We start from the raw sequence: 18,331 nt of genomic DNA on the forward strand, positions 1-18,331 counted from the left end.
CTTTACAAACAGCCTGTGGACATTCAGGCTGGAATCCAGGCATGTCTATGTAGAGCTAAAGCAGAGAAACAGTATTGGAAATCGTGCAGCGATCTGGCACAAAGCTGCACCCAGCGGCCCCGGAAGTCCCATGGGAAGTCGAGAGAACGCTCTTTGCCCTCTCTGTGCCTGATGTTCGCGGTCAGACAGATGGGCGGGAGCGCAGGGCTCACTTCCCCCACCCCTGGGAAGCTGCCCTGGTCCCCAGGCGACAAAAACCCTGCGTCTGCACCAGGTGTGGCATCACTATCGAGAGTAAACTGTGTAGCCAGAGCCCTGACAGGAGGAGACCAGAAATGAGCTCCTGGACAAGAAAACAGCAACCACAGGCCGCGGCTTTGCCTAGTACGTGGCCACACAGCCCAGCGGAGGGACGCGTGATTGCCCAGAGCCAGTTCCCCAGCGGGGCCTGACAGCCTGGGGGTGGCCCCGTCCAGTCTCCCAGCCCCTCTGCCTGGAGACACACCACTGCCCCTGAACTCCAGCTGTAAGTAATCCTGAAAACACAGAGCACGGGCTTGGAGTCTCCCTTTGGAGACTGTAAATGAAATGGATTAAAACACTGAAAATGCAATGCTACTGATTCTGAAGGGGTGGTGGGATTGTAAGCAGATTAAAGGCAAGAATAAGTTTATGTGACCTTGACTGATGAAAGAAACGTGTTACCACTTTTATTTTTTCCCCGGATGATGACATGTAATGGATGCATTACCTTGTGTAAGTTTAAGGTCGAGCGGGTTGATTTGACCCAAGTACACCCTGCAAAGTGACCACCACCACAGGGTCAGCAACACCCCATCCCGTCACATAATTACCGTTGCTTTTTTGTGGCGAGAACATTTAACAACTTTCGTGTGTATGATGTATTATTGCTAACTGCAGCACCATGCTGCACCTTAAATCCCCAGAACTTGTTCCTCTTGTGACTGGAAGTTTGTGCCTTTGACCAACCCTCCCCACCGCTCCCTCCCCTGACCCCGGCAACCACCATGCGAGTCTTCGTGTCTATAAGTTAGACTTTTTTTAAGATCCATATGAAGTGAGATCACACAGTACTTGTCTTTCTCTGTCTTCTTCATCTCACGTTGCATAATGCTCTCCAGGTCCATCCATGTTGCTGCAAACAGCAAGATTTCCTCATATATATAGATCTTCCTTACCCACTCATCTGTCGATAGACACTTTGGCTGTTTCCATGTCTTGACTGTTGTGAATAAGGCTGCAATAAACACAGGAGTGCATTTGTCTCCTCAATAACCCTTTTTAGTTTTCTCCGGATGTACAGAAGCAGAACTGCCGGATCACATGGCAGTGCCAGCTTCGATGTTTTCAGAAGCCTCCATACTATTTCCACAGTGGCTGCACCAATTTACATTCCCACCAACAGTAAACAGGGTCCCGTTTCTCCACATCCTCACAAACATTCGTTGTTGTCTTTTTGATGACACCCATTCTGACAGGTATAAGGTGGTATCTCCTGGTTTTGATTTGCATTTCCCTGGTGATTAGTGATGTTGAGCACTTTTTCATGTGTCTGTTGGCCATCTGTACATCTTCTTTGGAAAAATGTCTACTCAGACCTTCTGTGAGAGAAATTTGCTTTACTGATCCGGCTCCACACTGAACCATGTCCCCTTTGACGAGTGTACCCTTTACTCTCAGCACGTGAGAACACAAGGACACAGAAGTACTGTCTCCAGGGGATCAGGTGGCTCGTAACTGTTTACAGACACAGCCCAGGGAGCCCCCAGTGTTTGGGGAGAGAGTGGCTGAGGCTCTTTGCCTCCAGAAGTGGCGTCTGAAGGTCTGGCCTCAAGGGAAGTGAGCCGCCGTGGAGTCCCCCCCTTGTTGGGGCCAGCCCTCTGCCCACACTCACCAGGAAACAAGGCTTCAGATGGAAGAAATAAAAGAGAACACAGGGCGGTGGCGCCAAGCTGGGGCAGGAAGGACGTAAGGAGGCAGCTGTGTGGTCGGAGCATCCAGGTCACCCACCAGCCCCCCCGACTCAGCGGTAATTTGAGGCTCACGCTGCCTCCTTGGAAGGCGAGACCTTTGAGCTCACTGCCCCTTGGTCCCTCCTGCCTCCAGGCTGCTGGGCTTCAGCTGGAACCTAAAGGTAAGAAAATGGCTTAAAAGAAATCCTTTACGTAACTCATTGATTTACCTTTTTTAATCTGTACGATAGTAATGTAGGTGCGGCTGTGTAGACGACTGATTAATTCAAGCCAGAAAGCATGTTAAGGAACCTGAAGAATAAGATGTTTGTAACCGGCAGGGCACCAGCCAACCGAGCAGGGCTGAGAAACCCAGGCCCAGGGCAGACGTCTCCCTGAGCTCCGCTCTGACGACAGGGTCTCGCTCCCACCCCTGCCCCTAGCGGCCCCCACTTCTGTGCCACGGCCACTCCTTCCAAAAAGTGCCCTCCTTCCATCCGGCTGCTGCCCACACTCAGCACTGGGTCTCAGACGGGCTGGGATCCGGGCTCTGGGGGCCATACGTGCAAGCAGGGAGCGTGGGGCAGTGGGGGAACAACTCCGGGGCTTACACACGAAATGCTACAGGTTCCCACGGAAGGGACCAGGATTTCTGTCCATGGCACCAGGGAACTGGGGCCCTTTTTTTTTTTCAATCTCTAGGTTCTTCTCCACCTGTTTTTAAATTCTCTTGTGATTCACTAAAGAAACTGTACCCTTGACCTGCCGACTTTCACAAGGTCTGCATTTTGTCGAGCCTCCCTGTGGGGTGTTTTAACACGTCGCCCTGTTCTCCGCATTTTCTGTAACGCGTCTAGATTTTGAGACTTAATCAGAATCAGATTCAGGGCTTTGGGCAGAACCACTTTGTAGGTAACGTGCTTCTCACCGAGGGTCTGCTTGTCCTCTCTGTGATGTTGGGGCCTGTGAAAGTTAAAACCCTGGATCCTTTCACCATGGAGGGCTGCAAAGGACCTTACAAGCCTGTAATTTATTGTTCATGTGTTTGCTGGAATAATTCTGTGAAGAGAAACTTTTTTCGTCTCCTATTTGGTTTTTCAGCAGTGCAATTAGTACAGGAAATTCAAGATGAATGGTTTATCCTCTCCCTCCAGTCACCAGTTTCCAAATAGACAGCTGGTCTCTAAGCTGCCTTCGAAGGTTAGTTTGCATTAGTCCGTTCAGGCCGCCTTAACAGCATAGCCTGCACTAAACGGCGTAAACAGCAGAGATCTGCTTTCTCACAGCTCCGGAGGCCGGAGGGCCCGGGTGAGGCATGGGCAGGGTGGTTACTACCGAGGCCTCTCTCCTTGGCCTGCAGGTCAAGACTTCTTGCCGAGACCTCATGTGGTCGACCCTCTGGGCAGGTGCAGCCCTGGCATCTCTGTGTCTCATCTCCTCTGCTAGTAAGGACACCAGTCCGATTGGATTGGGGCCACTGGCCTCATTTTAACTTAATTACCCCCTTAAAAGCCCCATCTCCAAATACAGTCACATTCTGAGGTCCTGGAGGTCAGGGCTTCAGTTTGGGGGGAGATGCTGTCAGTCCATGGTCCATGATCATGTCCCCGGAGTGGTTTGTAATATATACAGTTTCCTGTTGTGGCTATAACAGATTACCACAAATTTAGCATCTTAGAACAACACACATTTGTTACCTGACACCTCTGTCATCAGAAGTCCCCAGCAGGTGTCTCCAGGTGAGACCAAGGTGCTTGCTGGCAGCACTGCGCTCCTTTCTGGAGGTCCTGGGGGAGAACTGCTCCCAGCTCATCCTGGTTGTTGGCAGAATTCAGGCCCTAGTGCTACAGGATTGAAGTCCCATCTCCCCGCTGTTGGCTGAGGGTGGTTCCTGAGGACACGTGGGGCCCCTGACCCCTCCGTCTCCAGGCCAGCAACGGCTGGATGAGTCTCCCTCAGGCTCTGAATCCCCCTCCGCTGCTGCATTGCTCCCTCTCTCTGGCTCTTCCAACTCTAACTGTCCTCGTGGGGGCGTGGGTCCCACCGGCTAGCCCAGGACAACTCCACAGCCTTCACGTCCTTAAGCCTAATTCCACTTACAAAGTCCCTTGGCCACACACTGTGACGAATGAGGAATTAAGGCGCAGACCCCTTGGGGGCTACTCTCTGCCTACCACGCATCATGTGTATCTGAAAAAGAAACACATCAAAATAATAATTCCTGCATGATGATTTTTTTCCTTGTACATCTGAGCTTATTCCAAATTTTATGCCCTGTGTATGTGTATTTATACTCACAACACAAAACAAGAGGTCATTCTTAAAGGAGGAATGTGGGATTTTAGGCAAACTTTGGCTGCCATCCTGAGCAAGTTACTGATCACGTGACTCTCCGCTTCCTCACACATGTAACGATGTTAACACTCTTTCCCAATAAATGTTTGATACAAATTACAAGAGAAAAATTTGTAAAAGCTCTAACACAGAAGGCCTGTTAGAAACCTTAGTTCTCTCCCCTTCTCCCTCCTGAAACTGACCATAATCTCAGGAGGATTGTCCAAACTCCACCTTCTTTGACACATTATAAATACAGCTGCTTCTTATGGTTGAAATATTTTTGGAGAGAGTTTGTCTTTCACTTTCTGAAAACACAGGGTCCATCCTGAAGGGCTGGACTCACCCTGAGAGTAGAAAACCCTTGAAAAGGAGTCTGGGTGACGGGGACACCAGCCTCCCACCCACTCCTCGGAGGGACTGCCCCAGGCTCTCACTCAGCATCCAACAACCGTTTCTTGCCACAGCTTCTGGAAGGACCCTTTCAGCTTTAAAGTTCTAACAGTCATTTTATGCAAGAGTTGGAATGACTTCAAGTTCATAAGGCACTCAGCCCAGCACATGCAAACTGACGTGTTTGGTGCTGTTAGATTTTAAGTGTTAGTTAAATTGGCAGTAGCACTAAATGTTTCTGGAATCCCAGTTGCCAACTATCCTGGGGTAACAGTGCCCAGCCTTCCTCATTTTGTGCATTTAAAAGTCTCTCTATACAACAGCAAAAAACAGACAACCTGACTCAGAAGTGGACGAAGGATTTAAGCAGCCTCCAGAGAAGACACACAAATGACAAACAAGCACATGGAAAGGCAGTCAGCGTGGCTGATCGGTGGAGACACGAATCCCCACAGCACGATGAGCTGTCACCCATGAGGACGGCTATTATAAAATTCAAAAAGAAAAACATAAAATAACGAGTGTTGGTGAGGATGTGGAGAAGCTGGACCTCAGGTACTGCTGGCGGGAAGGCAAAATGGTGCAGCCGCTGTGGGAATGGTAAGGCAATTCCTCAAAAAATTAAACCTAGAAATGCCACATGCCCGGTGATGCCTCTTCTGGGGGAGGACCCCAAAGAGCCAAAAGCAGGTCCTGAAGAGATGTTTGTCCACCCAGTTCACAGCAGCATGACTCACAAAAGCCAAAAGCTGGAATCAACCCCAGGGTCCATGCATGGACGAACAGATAAAATGTGGTCCACACACACCGCGAACGATTATCCACCCTCAGAAAAAGGGTGAAATTCCAACACACGCTCCAATATGGATGGATTCCGAAGACATGATGCCCAGTGAGATGAACCCATCACCACAGGACAAAGAGTGTGTGATTCCCCTCGTGTGAGGTCCCTGGAGGTCCGATCCACAGAGACAGAAGGCAGAGGGCAGGGCCTGGGGCTCGGGAGGGGACCGTGGAGAGTGAGTGTTCCACAGGGACAGAGCTCCAGTTTGGAAAGAGGAGACGTTGGCAACCATGACACAGCAGTGAGGTTGTGCTTCATGGCAGTGAATGGTGCACTTAAAAATGGATAAAATGGTAAAAATTAATGTCACGTGGATTTTACTACAGTTTAAAAAATCTCTCCTCTATTCTCTGCCATAGGGACGCCCCCTCCCACCCCAAGCTGTCATGGCCCTGACCACAGAAGTGGGGAGACGGCCACCGCTGAGTGAGCTGGAGGGGGTGCCCCTGCCAGCAGCCACCGTGGACAACTGGGGCCAGATCCAGGGGTTTGAGGCCAAGCCAGACGACCTCGTCATCTGCACCTACCCGAAGTCAGGTGGCTGTGGGGCTGGGACGGAGCCCTCAGAGCTGGGTGGGCATGGCTTCCCAGGGCAGTCGGACCTCCCCTGATGGGAGGTTCGCCCTTGTTCCAGGAGACCTCCTTCTGCGCCGGGATGGGTGCTCCGGGAGGTGGGTTCCTGGGTTTACAGGCTCAAGCACAACAGCTTGGGGGACCCAGCCTGCTGGGCTCCTCCCTCCCTGGAGACCCCGTGGGTGCCTCCCGAGTGGGCGCCCGTCTCTGAGGCCAGCAGGACCCTAGCCTGAGAGGAGGCTGATCCGAGCAGCCATCAGTCTGCCCAGAATGGTGGGGGCAGACAGTCTAACTGGTGTCTGCCTCTCACCATCTGTGTGAGCTGCAGGGACGACGTGGATCCAGGAAATTGTGGACATGATTGAGCAGAACGGGGACGTGGAGAAGTGCCAGCGGGCCACCATCCAGCACCGCCACCCCTTCCTCGAGTGGGCCCGGCCGCCCCAGCCCTCGGGTGAGAGCCCCTCCCTCACTGCCCTGCCTCCTCCCTTCCCTTCTTTTAAGACTGTACTTTTTTGGGACAGTGTTGGGTTTACAACAAAATTGGGAGGGAGGCCCAGCGATTTCCCACAGCCCTCTTCCCATCACTACCCACTCCTAGAGGGGAGCCCGCCTGTCAGGACTGAATTGCCACACGGACAAATCATCGCCCGGATCTGAGTCCATCTGAGGGTCCCCCAGGCTGTGCCTCCTGCGGGTTGGGCACACGTACAGGACGTGCATCCATCCGGACAGTGTCACACTGTCTGCCGGGCAAAGGATGAGGAGGCATTTGCATCAGCGTCTGGTCCCTACACGGGGTGGCCGCTTCTAGAGAAGGACATAACTTCCCGGCCACCCTCAGGGCCACACGGTGGTTGCACAGGCCAGGTGCCCAGGGAACGTCTACAGGACGCGGCAGGAGTCCCAGTTCACACGCCATCAAGAACAGCGTGTCTAGAGATGAAGCGAGGGGCTGGCTGGGGCGGGGCACACGCGGGGCCTGGCTCTGCCCCAGGAACACATCTGCTCATCCTCTGACCCACAGTACGTCAGCCCTCTGCTCCCCGCAGCTCTGGGCTGTGTGGGTCCACATGGGGTGATGGTAACACTCCTGTATGAAATCCCTGAAGTCGAGACGCAAGCAGAAAAACAGGCAGGCGATGGGAGTCTGGACAGAGCCCCGACATAAGGTCCCCGTGACGCCTGCACCACAAAGGCATTTCCCCTCTACTCACATTATAGGTGTGGAGCAGGCCCGGGAGATGCCGTCCCCGCGGGTGCTGAGGACTCACCTTCCCACCCAGCTGCTGCCGCGGTCCTTCTGGGAAACCCGCTGCAAGGTGAGAAGCTCCCAGGGGTGGGGACAGTGCCTGACCCCAACTCACAGCATCCTCTGTCATCGTCTTCCCTACCCCACCGCATGGTGTGTCGAGAGTTTAGTAAGAGAAAACAGCATCTCCAACAGGACAGGAAGGCTACAGCCAGGCTGAATTTTTGGAGAGAACCGGAGACATGGGGGAGGCTGTGAAAGGACGAAAGGTCGAATAAGAAAGGTCAAATAATTTCCAGGCTGCAGACCTAGGACTGCCCTTGGTTGTCCCTGGTTGTCTGGTCGTGGCCTGGGTGACCAGAGAAGGAAGACAGTGGCCCCAAGTGTGATGGTGGGGGCTCTGGATGGGCTGGTTTGCGTTTGGAAGGTGTGCTAATGGTGAGATTACTATCTCTGCAACTGTCCAACCCTGGAAGGGCCATCCCTCCAGAGCCGAAAAGCCCCCAAGATGTCAGGGCGTCAACCACAGCAGTAAGGACGTGGTTAGTGCAGGACTGATGGGCTTGGCGGTGGGGGCAGGGCCAGCCTGTGCACTGCAGTGGGCACAGCAGCTCCCTGGCCTCTGCTCACTAGGTGCCAGGAGCACCGCCACCCCCCATTGTAACAACCAAAACCATCTCCAGACACTGCCATGGTGTCCCGATGGCAAACTCATTCCCAGTTGAGAACCACTGCTTTAGGGTGAAAAGTCATCAAAGCTGTAATGTGGCTCGTGGCGGGTCTAGGACACCTCGTCAGCAGGGCCACTTTGGGGTGGATGCTGTCAGAGTGTGAGCTGAGTACCGAGAAGTCAGGAGATCAAGGTTAGATGTTAAAGTGAAGGCTAGGAGGGCAGAAAGCACAAGGCTGTGGTTGACATGAAACCCAAAGGGCTGCTTTGTAGGGGAGGGGTGCTGGGAGATGAGACCAGGAAGACATAAGCACTTCTCTTGTCCAAACTTAACCATGAAGCGACCTCCAGGGACCATCACCAAGTACGTGGAAGCTGCTGTCTGACGGTAGTTCATAGTTTATAGTTTCTGCAGGAAGATTCTTCTCTGAGACCAAGGGGGCAGTTGAGGGGTGGCTGCGTCGTAGGATGGAGCCAGGGAGAGGCAGGACACCAGAGCTGGGTCGGTCCGCACAGGACAGCTGAGCCCGTGTGTGCAGACCCCTCGGTGACCCAGCCTACGAGAATTCTCTGAAAACCCACTCTTTACGCCTGCACCCACTTCTCTTCTCCCTGCAAGTTCCTTTATGTAGCTCGAAATGCCAAAGACTGCACGGTGTCTTACTACCACTTCCAGAGGATGAACCAGACACTCCCCGACCCCGGCCCCTGGGAGGAGTACTTGGAAACCTTCCTCAGTGGAAAAGGTACAGGATCATCCTCCCCTCCGCATCCCCTCGTGGCGAGGCTCCATCCGGGGACCACGCACACCACCCTGACCTCCACAGGCAGGGACGGCATTGAGCGGGCTGGCCCCTCCCACAGCCAAGACCCAGAGCCCCAGCAAGCGTCCCCGTGCAATCCAGAAGCCTTTATTCCTGTCCCAACATGAGGGCGTTTGGGTTAATAAATTAGAAGCCCACTTCAAGCAGCACGTTGGGATAAGCGCCCCCAAGGCTGCCCCATCCCACGTCTCTGTCCACATCCAACACATCAGGACTCAGGATTTATCTGGCCCATAATTCATTATTCTCCCTCTGACACACTTCAGGTGAGCAAAGTCCCTAAGTGCTGGAAGGTTCTGTGTGATCCCTGCACGGACTGTTGTCCTCCTACGTCTTACAGTGGGCTGGGGCTCCTGGTTTGAGCACGTGAAAGGCTGGTGGGAGGTGAGACACAGGTACCAGATCCTCTTTCTCTTCTACGAGGACCTCAAGAGGGTGAGTCAAGGCCATTCCGGGAAAGAACCACTTCAGACCCAGGTGCAGAGAAACCCCAAGCTGCTTCCGGGCTGGATGTCTGGGAGGGACACCCTGAAGAGCCTGAGTGTGTCCTGACACCCTCTCCCCGTCCAATGCAATGTCACCTCCCCCAACAGGACCCAAAGCGTGAGATTCAGAAGGTAGTGCAGTTCCTGGGAAAGCGCGTGGATGGACCTGTGCTGGACAGAATTGTCCAGGAGACGTCATTTGAGAAGATGAAGGCAAACCCCATGACCAATCGTTCTTTGGTTCCCAAGTCTATCCTGGACCAGTCGATTTCCCCCTTCATGAGAAAAGGTGTGTGGGCAGCAGACACTACACGAAAACAAGTGTAAACCACTCGGGCTGTCTGTCCACAGCGCCGGCCTCCCAGCAGGCAGACGCGGCGTCTGATTGAGTCCGGGTCGGCACGTGTGGATGGTCTGTCACGGGGTGGGGATTCGATGCTGCCACAGAAGGGAGCTCGCTGGGGTGTCTGGTCATAAGGAGCAGAGTCCTCGAGCCAGACTGGGGAGACCCGTAGGGCACCGACGGACAGGTCCGGCCTCCTGCGGTCCCCAGTCTGGGGAATCCGGCGCTTTGCTCCGAGGCTCCACTGTGTACAGGAGGAGGCCCTTCTCCACTGACCAGCTCCCAGCCTCGCTGGCCGCGGTGACTTCTTCCTGCTTTACAGCCTCTGCTCACCCCCCGGGCAAGTCGGTTTTCAACGACTACTCAGAGCTGCCTCCTGCTGTAATATTTCTTAGGTCCAGTTCCCAGGAGAGGAATTCTGACTGGCCCAGCTAATGTTTTTTAAGGAAACAAAAAAGCTTTATCACTTTTTAACTTAAAAAAGTAACACATGTGATTGTGAAAACCTAGAGCAGTATAAAATCATATAAAAAAATTGTCTTGGCAAAACCCAGCTCCCACACGCCCCACAAGTGAACCTAGGCAGTACGTACCTTCTAGTGTCTAGGGTCTTTTACTCAGTGCAGTGTTTGGAGCTTTCTGTGTGTGGCCGATGTCAGAGTTCACACTCTCACCTCTGTGTGGTCGTCCTGTATATGAACACACCCCCGGTGAGGCCAGGCTGCTGGCCCCTTTGGGTCGACTGTCCACGATTTAGGGGCCCCACCCCCTGCACAGGCACCCAGGGCCGTATCTTAGCAGAGGGTCAGGGGCACAGGCGTCCCCAAGGGGAAGGGGGTGGGGCAGCTGTGCCCACATTCACCCCAGTTCTTCCCTCGGGCCACCAAGACTTGCAGCCAGAGAGTCACACCCGCGTGGGCTTTCCTCCTCTAGGAACCGTGGGGGATTGGAAAAACCACTTCACGGTGGCTCAGAATGAGAGGTTTGAGGAAATCTACAGGCGGAAGATGGAAGGAACCTCAATCTGCTTCTGCACGGAACTCTGAGCAAGACAGAAACAAAGAGACAACAGCCAGGGTGCAGCCCCACCCTCGGCCCCAGCTGAGTCTCGGGAAGTACGTTGTAAACCCCCTGTGGTTAGTAACAGCGGATACCAACTTCATCTCTAAAACGGATCATGCCTAATGCTCATTGTCCCAACCATTCCTTCCAAAGTAAGAAATAAGATGTAAGAAATAAATGAAATAAAACACAAGACTTGGATACTGCAAGGATTTCTAAAATCTCCATTATTTTGGAAAATGCATCCTAGTTTTCTGGTTTGTAATATATTTAAAAAATAATAATAATACCTTGAGTATTCACATGCAAATACCAGGTTAAATCCATACTAAGAACCTGAAGTTTCTGATGTGTGTCCTGGCCGTTCGAGGAAGTCCAGATGTACTAGGTCCTGGGTTCCACTTGGCCGCTCTGGGAAGGGACACTTGGAGGGCAAGCTGGGGCAGCAGCCCCGAGGAAGCATGTCCTGAGGTCCTTCCCTGGCACGGGGGGTACAGGGGAGGGAGCAGAGGGGAGAGCCCAGGGACCAATACCCGGTCCAGGGAGTCTTGGCGCTGGGTCATGTGGGCGACAGAAAGGCTCACGTGGCCTTTTCGGAGCCCAAGGTGAATCCTGGGAAAAGCTGGAACCTGGAGATGGGGGCAGCATGGAATGTCAGACCAGTCATGGTTTTCAGGCTTGGGGTTACTTGAGTCTAGACTTCAAGCCAGGCCCTCTGCGGAGCCCCCACAGCAGGCTGGGCACCCTCCCTCTGGTTCCCACGGGTTCCCACAGGCTCCCGGTGTGGCCCTGATGCTCCATCCACACCTACCAACTCACCTATCTTATCGCCCTCTGGGTCGTCAATTCTTTTGCGTTCGGTTCTTTGTCTCAGTCACCATTTCCCTGCTGGTACCTAAGGCAGTTTCCTCATCTGGAAAATGGAATCAATGTTCGTATCTCTTGTGATGTTGTGATTTATGAGAAATATATATATTTGATCTTCATGTGGTTCCTGGCACGGAGCTCCTGAACCCTTGGAATTTCCCATGAGGAGATCCGCTCTAGTATCTTTTGTTACATGAATGAGGTGACTTTGGGAAAGCCCTACTCATTAAAGGGTGGGGACTGGTTGCCAGGGAACCAGCCACCTGATTAGAAGGCTGGAACTTCAGCCCTACCCCTTGACCTCTGGGGAAGGGGAAGGGCTGGATGGAGATTGAGTTCAATCACCAATGGCCAATGATTTAATCAATCACACCTGTTGCTGCCGCGTCTGCAAAAACCTGAAGGGACAGAGTTTGGAAAGCTTCCAGCTGGTGAAGACTTGGAGGTGATGGGAGGGTGGTTCCTGGAGAAGCCATGGGACCCCCATGCCCCCTCCCCACACCTTGTCCACCTGGCTGTTCCTGAGCTGTATCCTATTACAACACACTGGTGATCCAGTGAGTACTTTCTGAGTTCTGAGAGCCACTCTAGTGAACTAATCAAACTGGAGGAGGGAGGGAAGGGGTCCTCCAGTTTGCAGCCAGTCGGACAGCAGCACAGGTGCCAACCTGGACCAGTGACTAAGGTCCGTATGGGGGGTGGGGGGCCATCCTGTAGGACTGAGCCCTTAACCTGTGGGGTCCAGGTGGTGGTGTCAGAACTGAGTTGAACTGTAGCACACCCAGCTGGTGCTGGAGAATTGCTTGGTGCTGTTGGGAAAAAGCACACGTAGGAGTCGGTGTCAGACCGTACACACCTCATACAACTTGGGGAGTAAATGAGCTGAAGCACATAAAGCTCTGAGACACAGTCCAGCCACAGAACACGCAAGCAGGGAGCTCAGCTTGTCTCATTTGTTTTGTTTCACTGTAACAGTATCAGTAGCATAGGGAAGTCGTCTTCACGACGGGACAGGAGGGAAGGCAGGGGTGCGGGCACAACCACTAAAAGGACGACACAGACAGTGAGGCTACGACATAAACTGGTTAGAACCAACTCGGCCCCAGATAGCGGGAGATGCCACCTCCAGTGTACCTGGAGCCCCATTATACCCTCATTTCAATAAAATTAGCCTTGCAGATGAGACGTGCCCATCATGCACCGAGGCCATGACACTTTCAATCCAGACTAAATAAGGACAAAAACCCTTCTCCCACTCGGGAAGGTGAAGCGGGGATGGAACTCAGGGAATACGACCCCCAACCCTTCCCTCCCCAGGGAACGTTCTTCCCATTCATTTTTACACCCTGTGCAACCAACTTGCCAAAGAAACTCAGGGCAGCTGCCCACCTGAGCCTGCCTGCTCTCCCCTTGAGAGCGTCCTATCCACCTCTTAATAAATCCTCACTTTACTTTCTTAACCTCCCAGTCCCGTCTCTGACTCATTCTTTCTGTAGCAAGACAAGAACCTAATAACCGGTGACAACCTCACCAAGACAGAGGGTTAATTTGGGCAACGTCAGGTTTAAGGACGAAATGAAGCAGGTCGAGTTCTTGGATCTTGTGACAAAGAGAAAACGGAGGTAAAGGGAGGCAGGCCTGAGCAGTGGCTGCAGAGTCTGTCAGAAGACTCGGTATCAGCCTGGAGGAAACTGGTGCCCGACCTGGCTCAAAAAACGCTGGTTAATTTGTTCAATTCCCCAGAACGGTTCTGTCAACCTTTGGTGCAGACAAATACTGCCTAATACTTGGATTTCCCTACTTGGATTGTAAAAATGCCTACCTAGATTATTTCACCGCTTTATTTCCTCCTCCAGTTTCAAAAATTCAGAAACAAAGTCGTCTGCTTCTACAGCTTATATTATTCATAACTTTCACCCTTCTAAGGAAGTAAAATAAACATGAAGGACATACCCGTAAGGTAAGAGGGTGAGTTAAACATCTTCCTGACAAAGCAGCCTCTAGGACAGAGTCTGGAGGTAAGAGAAGATGGGGTGGGGGAGGCAGGGCAGGAGCTGCCCCTTGAATCTGCTCGACATGGAAGGAAGGAGCCAGACACAGAGGGCAGGTCACGGACGACACCATCAGCATGAGGGTCATGAGGAGGAGGAACTTCTCCAAGGGGGTAAAGTCCGGACGGCGCCTGCCTTGGGCAGGGGTTGGTGGTGAGGCATCGACTGGGAAGGGAACTCTCCGAGGGGTGGAGACAGCCTCATTCTGATCTGAGCACTGGCTACGTGGGCGTGTGCACAAATGAAACTCCATCGAGATGTAAACTGAAGGTATGTGCATTTCACTGCACGTTAATTATGCCTCGACACTCAAAAACTCTCTGGGGACAGTCCTCAGACCCTGCGGTCTGACCTCTCTCTCACAGAGAAGACCAGAGCCCCGAGAGTTAACTTGGCCTCGGAAGCTGAGGTGAACTGCCCTGGCGGGTGACATCCACGGGCGCCCCAACGTGAGACCCATTAACAGAAGCTCAGCTCTGCTCTAAGGAGCAGGGAAGGGGGTTCTCGGAATCCCCGGGACCTGGGATCTCTGACTCCAGGTGAGAAGGGGAGGAGGGGCCGGTGCGGGCAGTGATTCCCCCTCCATGGGCATCGCAGAAGGAAATGACTCAGGGAGGGGCCGGGCGCGGGCAGCCCCTCCCCTCCCGTCGGTGGCAGCCTGGGGCCCTGCAGGGCCTCGTGGGAGGAGGGCCGATGCTGGCACAATGTGAAGGGTTCCAGTCCAGTTTTCACTCAGGAGGGACCGAGCCAGGCTCCTTCTTCTAGGATGGCTACCTCCCCCATTATTTGCTCTGACTTCCCAGGAAAAGGATTAGGAACCTAACAGGAAAGAGGAAGTGAGGAAGGGTGGAACTGTTTTGGTTGGCTTTCTTAAAATGCTAAAGATCTTTTGTTTTAAATATAAGTTCCCCATGAGCAATACTTTTGCACGTGACATCCTGCTCCGAAGTTTGTGCCATAAGCTCACACATGAGCTGCATGCATGGCCCAGGGCAGACCTGGCTGGTCCCCGGGTCCTTGTCAACCACTCTACTCTCCCTGCTCCCCTCTGGTGGACAGAGGTCTCTGCCCCTTCCTTCTTCTTACTTGGCTTGGGCCCAACCCCTCTTCCTGTCCATCTGCAGCTTTCCAAGGTGTCAGCGTGGTCCCTGTGGCCCCCAGCCCCACGCCTGTTTGAGAGCTGCAGAGACTAGTCAGCGGGGCCGTAAGGATGTGAGCTCAGCCAGGGTGGCAGGGAGCTGGGGAGCCCCAGAGGGCCCGAGACTCCCTACAGGAGACACCTACCCCAACCTGGAGCCCTCCCTTCAGAGTACATGGTCTCACATCTGTAAACAGATGTCCCCATCCGGCCCAGAGTCCTGTGGCAAGCACGAGACATGGGAGATACGGGACACGGGACGTGGGAGCGAACGCCCCAAGGCTCCACGCCCACTTAGAGGAAACACGTCTCGTTTACTTTGAAGGACAGCCCTCTCCTCCCAAAAAGCGTCTTATCTGCCCCCCCCCATGAGTAAAGCCAATGATGCTTCCCAGATAAAACACTCCCGCCTGCCTGCTAGCGTCCATTCGAGCACGGAGGAAACAGGGTTGTGTTCATGGAATGGCACTCGAAACCGCCATGTTTAGCGATCTGATAGTCACAAATCTACACATAATAAGACTAATAATAAGCATAACTTGTTAGAACTACTTTTAAACATAAACTAACAGGCTTTTAAAACATTGGTTTTAAATGTTTTCTCCATTCTTACCATGCTTGGCTCGCTAAGGTTTGACTGTTACGTTTTCTCCTTGGGCAGAAAAAAATCTACTACCGCCTTCTACTCCTCCCAAAAGGATCCAAACGTGAGATCAGGAAAGTGATGCAATTCCTGGGGAAGGACCTAGAAGAAGAGGTTTAAGACAAAATTGTCTACCACACTTCATTTGATGTCATGAAAAACAGCTACATGACATGAAAATGAACCATGAGCTTTCTCCGTTCATGAAAAAAGGTGACGTGTGTGCGCTCTGCCTTTCTCCCATAACAGAGAATTCACTGATTCCTAACTGGGTTTCTGCCTTCGAGCTGGGTGAATCACTGCCTGAAGGGTTTTCTGAAGCCAGTTTCTCGAAGCCTTATTCAGAGAGAGCCCACGTCTCACCCTCAGAGAAGTGTGGGAACCCACCACCCGCCCCCTTGGAGCCCCAGAGCATAAATACGTTTCTGAGAAGGAACTCTGCTTTAATTCTGCTTAACTCGGGGCTTCAAAAATACACCTAACAAAAACGTCTTTCTCAAGCAAAGCCTTTAATCTCCAGGACACTAGTGTTCCTCCCTTCACATTCTGGAGGACAGTGGCAAAGGTCATTGGCCTTATGAGTTGGGAGGGTGGCCACTTAGTCAAAATGCCTTCACTGAGAGTGACCACGGAGGCACCTTGAGTGGTTGGAGCCTGGCCGGAGCCAGGACCTGCAGCCGCCAGCCCAGCTCCCATGCTGGTGACTCCTTAATGGAGACAAAATTTGTTGAGGTTGTAACCACTTTAGGGAAATGAAAAAAAAAACAAAATTCTGGTACCTTTTGTTTGATAAAATAAGCAAAAACTTAAGGCTCAAAGGAGAAATTTTCTAATTTGATCTTTAATGAACCTGATTTCTTTTTTTTTTCCTTTTTTTAACATTTTTATTAGAGTTGATTTGCAATGTGTTAGTTTCAAGTATACAGCAAAGTGATGCAGTTACACATAATAATTTCATTATAGGTCACTACAAGATATTGAATATCGTCCCCTGTGCTGTACAGTAGAAACTTGTTGTTCATCTGTTTCATATACAGTAGTGTGTGTCCGCAGATCTCAAACTCCAAATGTATCACTCCCCCCACCCCCTTTCCCCTTTGGTAACCATAGTTTGTTTTCTATGTCTGTGAGTCTATTTCTAGTTTGTAAATAAGTTCATTTGTCTCATTTTTTAGATTCCACATGAGTGAGATTGTGCAGTATTTGTCTTTCTATATCTGGCCTGTTTCACCTCACATAGTGTCCCAGGACTGCTTTTGTTCATGGATAGCCAGCTGTTGTTTTGGGAGTGAAGGCTGGTATCTCTTACTCCACCATTTTGCTGATAGCCCTAAGGCATCTAATTTTCTTGTAATCCCATTGATAAATCATGTAACCATGTAATTTATTACTCCTAGAAAATTAAGGAAATTTACATTTCACACATGAAAATAACGCTGTACGGCTCAGAGAGCCTATGTGAAGCTGACGGCCGGGAGCCATCAGAAGGGAAATTGCATTCTATAGACTCTGTGGCCATTCTCAGTTATGAAAGACAAAAACGTCTGAATACTCTGTTGCATTAAGTGTGAAGTAAAGTTAACCAACCCTACCGTCCCTTCACAGGCCATTGCTTTATCACACGTGAACACAATGAGAACCTAGGCTGGGAAGGAGAGGCCTCAGCCGTGTTCAACTCGGAACGCTGCCCGCACTAGGGACACAGATGAGACAGAGAGCTCTGCGGGGCAGCCACGTGCACCAGCCCTCCAGCCACCCCAGAGAAGATGAGAAAAATCAGTCCTGTTACCTTAAGGAGAAAGTTAGATGTTCTGAGGGTTCGGGAAGCGCTGGCCCGTCAGAGGGCTCAAGGTGCGATGCGGAGAATTAGCCCGCGTCCCGAGCGTTTCAGAGCGAAGCTATTTGCAGACACCTCCCCTGCCAAGCGGGGCAGTCACCTGGAGCCAGGGAGCTGGTGTCTGTGCGGGGACGTTAGGAATTGAGAGGAAGGGACTGATGTGCAAAGTGGTTAAAGTGTGTGAGCATATCATTGAGTGTGCTTTCCACTACCCTCTTAGGAGTCATGGGAGTTCACTGAAGCTCAGAACCAGAAGTTTAATGAAGACTATGCGAGAAACATGGCTGACACCTCCCTGTCGTTCTGCGTGGGGCTCTGCAGCCCGGAGTAAACACGTCCTCTCGGCCGCCTCCCTGAAGTGGAGGAGAAACCTGTTTCCAGCGACCACCATGGCTTGGGTGCCTTGACGGAGGGCTTTTGAACAATGCCTGGGCGTCCCTCAGCCCTGAATTCCTGATCTGCCTTTTGGATGGGCCCCAGTGTCACTTTCCAGCCTCAACACTCCTCCTGCTCCCCCTCCCCAGATTCGCAGTGTTAGGTGAATTTCGGCATAGCAGCGTGTAGTGTGTGACACAGTGCACGGCCGGTCATTTCTGTTCCTCCTGTAATCCACTATCGTGCTATAATGTTCCTTGAATTAAAACATTGCTCTCAAACTTAGTCATCGGAAATGCCAGCTCCAGTCACTTGACAGCAGACTTGTGTCGAGGGCCCTATCCATGTGGGGACAGAGGGTGTCGAAAGATGATAAAAATAAGGCTACTTCCCCCAAGAAAAGTGCAGCCTAGTAGGGCCACAGGCAAACTGCCCAGTCGAGCGAGCTGACTCGCTCTGCCACAGGGGAAAGGCTCTGGGGCAGGACTGCAGAGCGGGGCAGGGCGCCGGGGTGGGGCCCAGAGAGGCCGAGGGCCAGGCCTGGGGTCTCACAGTGCCCACAACATCAGTCTCCCTGTCTCCCCCGCCCACAGCCTGTGGTCCTGCTAAGCGCAGGTGCCCCACAGACCTGAAGTTTCCACAAGTTAAGGCTGTGGCCACCCTGCGT

At 52.4% G+C, this 18,331-nt stretch overlaps 1 protein-coding gene and 1 long non-coding RNA gene across 4 annotated transcripts; both read left to right on the forward strand.

Annotated features, from left to right (window-relative positions):
* The first annotated feature begins 190 nt into the window (after nt 1-190).
* Nucleotides 191-10,965, forward strand: SULT1C2 (sulfotransferase family 1C member 2). Of its 2 annotated transcripts, XM_006176584.3 has the most exons (9): nt 192-526; nt 1,702-2,155; nt 5,904-6,081; nt 6,446-6,571; nt 7,342-7,439; nt 8,659-8,785; nt 9,204-9,298; nt 9,457-9,637; nt 10,625-10,965. In XM_006176584.3, the coding sequence occupies exons 3-9, from the start codon at nt 5,931-5,933 to the stop codon at nt 10,735-10,737; spliced, it is 891 nt and encodes a 296-aa protein (XP_006176646.1). In that variant the 5' UTR covers nt 192-526; nt 1,702-2,155; nt 5,904-5,930; the 3' UTR covers nt 10,738-10,965. The 2 variants fall into 2 exon arrangements, with proteins under 2 accessions (XP_032349550.1, XP_006176646.1); XM_032493659.1 differs by lacking the exon at nt 1,702-2,155 and having other exon boundaries at nt 191-526.
* A 2,841-nt stretch (nt 10,966-13,806) lies between these two features.
* Nucleotides 13,807-17,949, forward strand: LOC106728655. 2 transcript variants are annotated; one of them, XR_001364913.2, is made up of 4 exons: nt 13,807-13,941; nt 14,037-14,210; nt 15,471-15,665; nt 17,510-17,949. It is a non-coding gene; the product is annotated as an uncharacterized LOC106728655 (long non-coding RNA). The 2 variants fall into 2 exon arrangements; XR_004324775.1 differs by having other exon boundaries at nt 13,807-14,210.
* Nucleotides 17,950-18,331: the final 382 nt, after the last annotated feature.

Source organism: Camelus ferus, chromosome 12 (genome assembly GCF_009834535.1).
Source record: "Camelus ferus isolate YT-003-E chromosome 12, BCGSAC_Cfer_1.0, whole genome shotgun sequence".
NCBI lineage: Eukaryota > Metazoa > Chordata > Mammalia > Artiodactyla > Camelidae > Camelus > Camelus ferus.

What these genes read in the sequence shown, in the direction of transcription:
- SULT1C2 (XM_032493659.1), top strand. Translation starts at nt 5,931, where the DNA reads ATGGCCCTGACCACAGAAGTGGGGAGACGGCCACCGCTGAGTGAGCTG. An exon ending in CCGGCCGCCCCAGCCCTCGG is followed by an intron (nt 6,572 to 7,341) that starts GTGAGAGCCCCT and finishes CTCACATTATAG; the next exon opens with GTGTGGAGCAGGCCCGGGAG. An exon ending in TCTACGAGGACCTCAAGAGG is followed by an intron (nt 9,299 to 9,456) that starts GTGAGTCAAGGC and finishes CTCCCCCAACAG; the next exon opens with GACCCAAAGCGTGAGATTCA.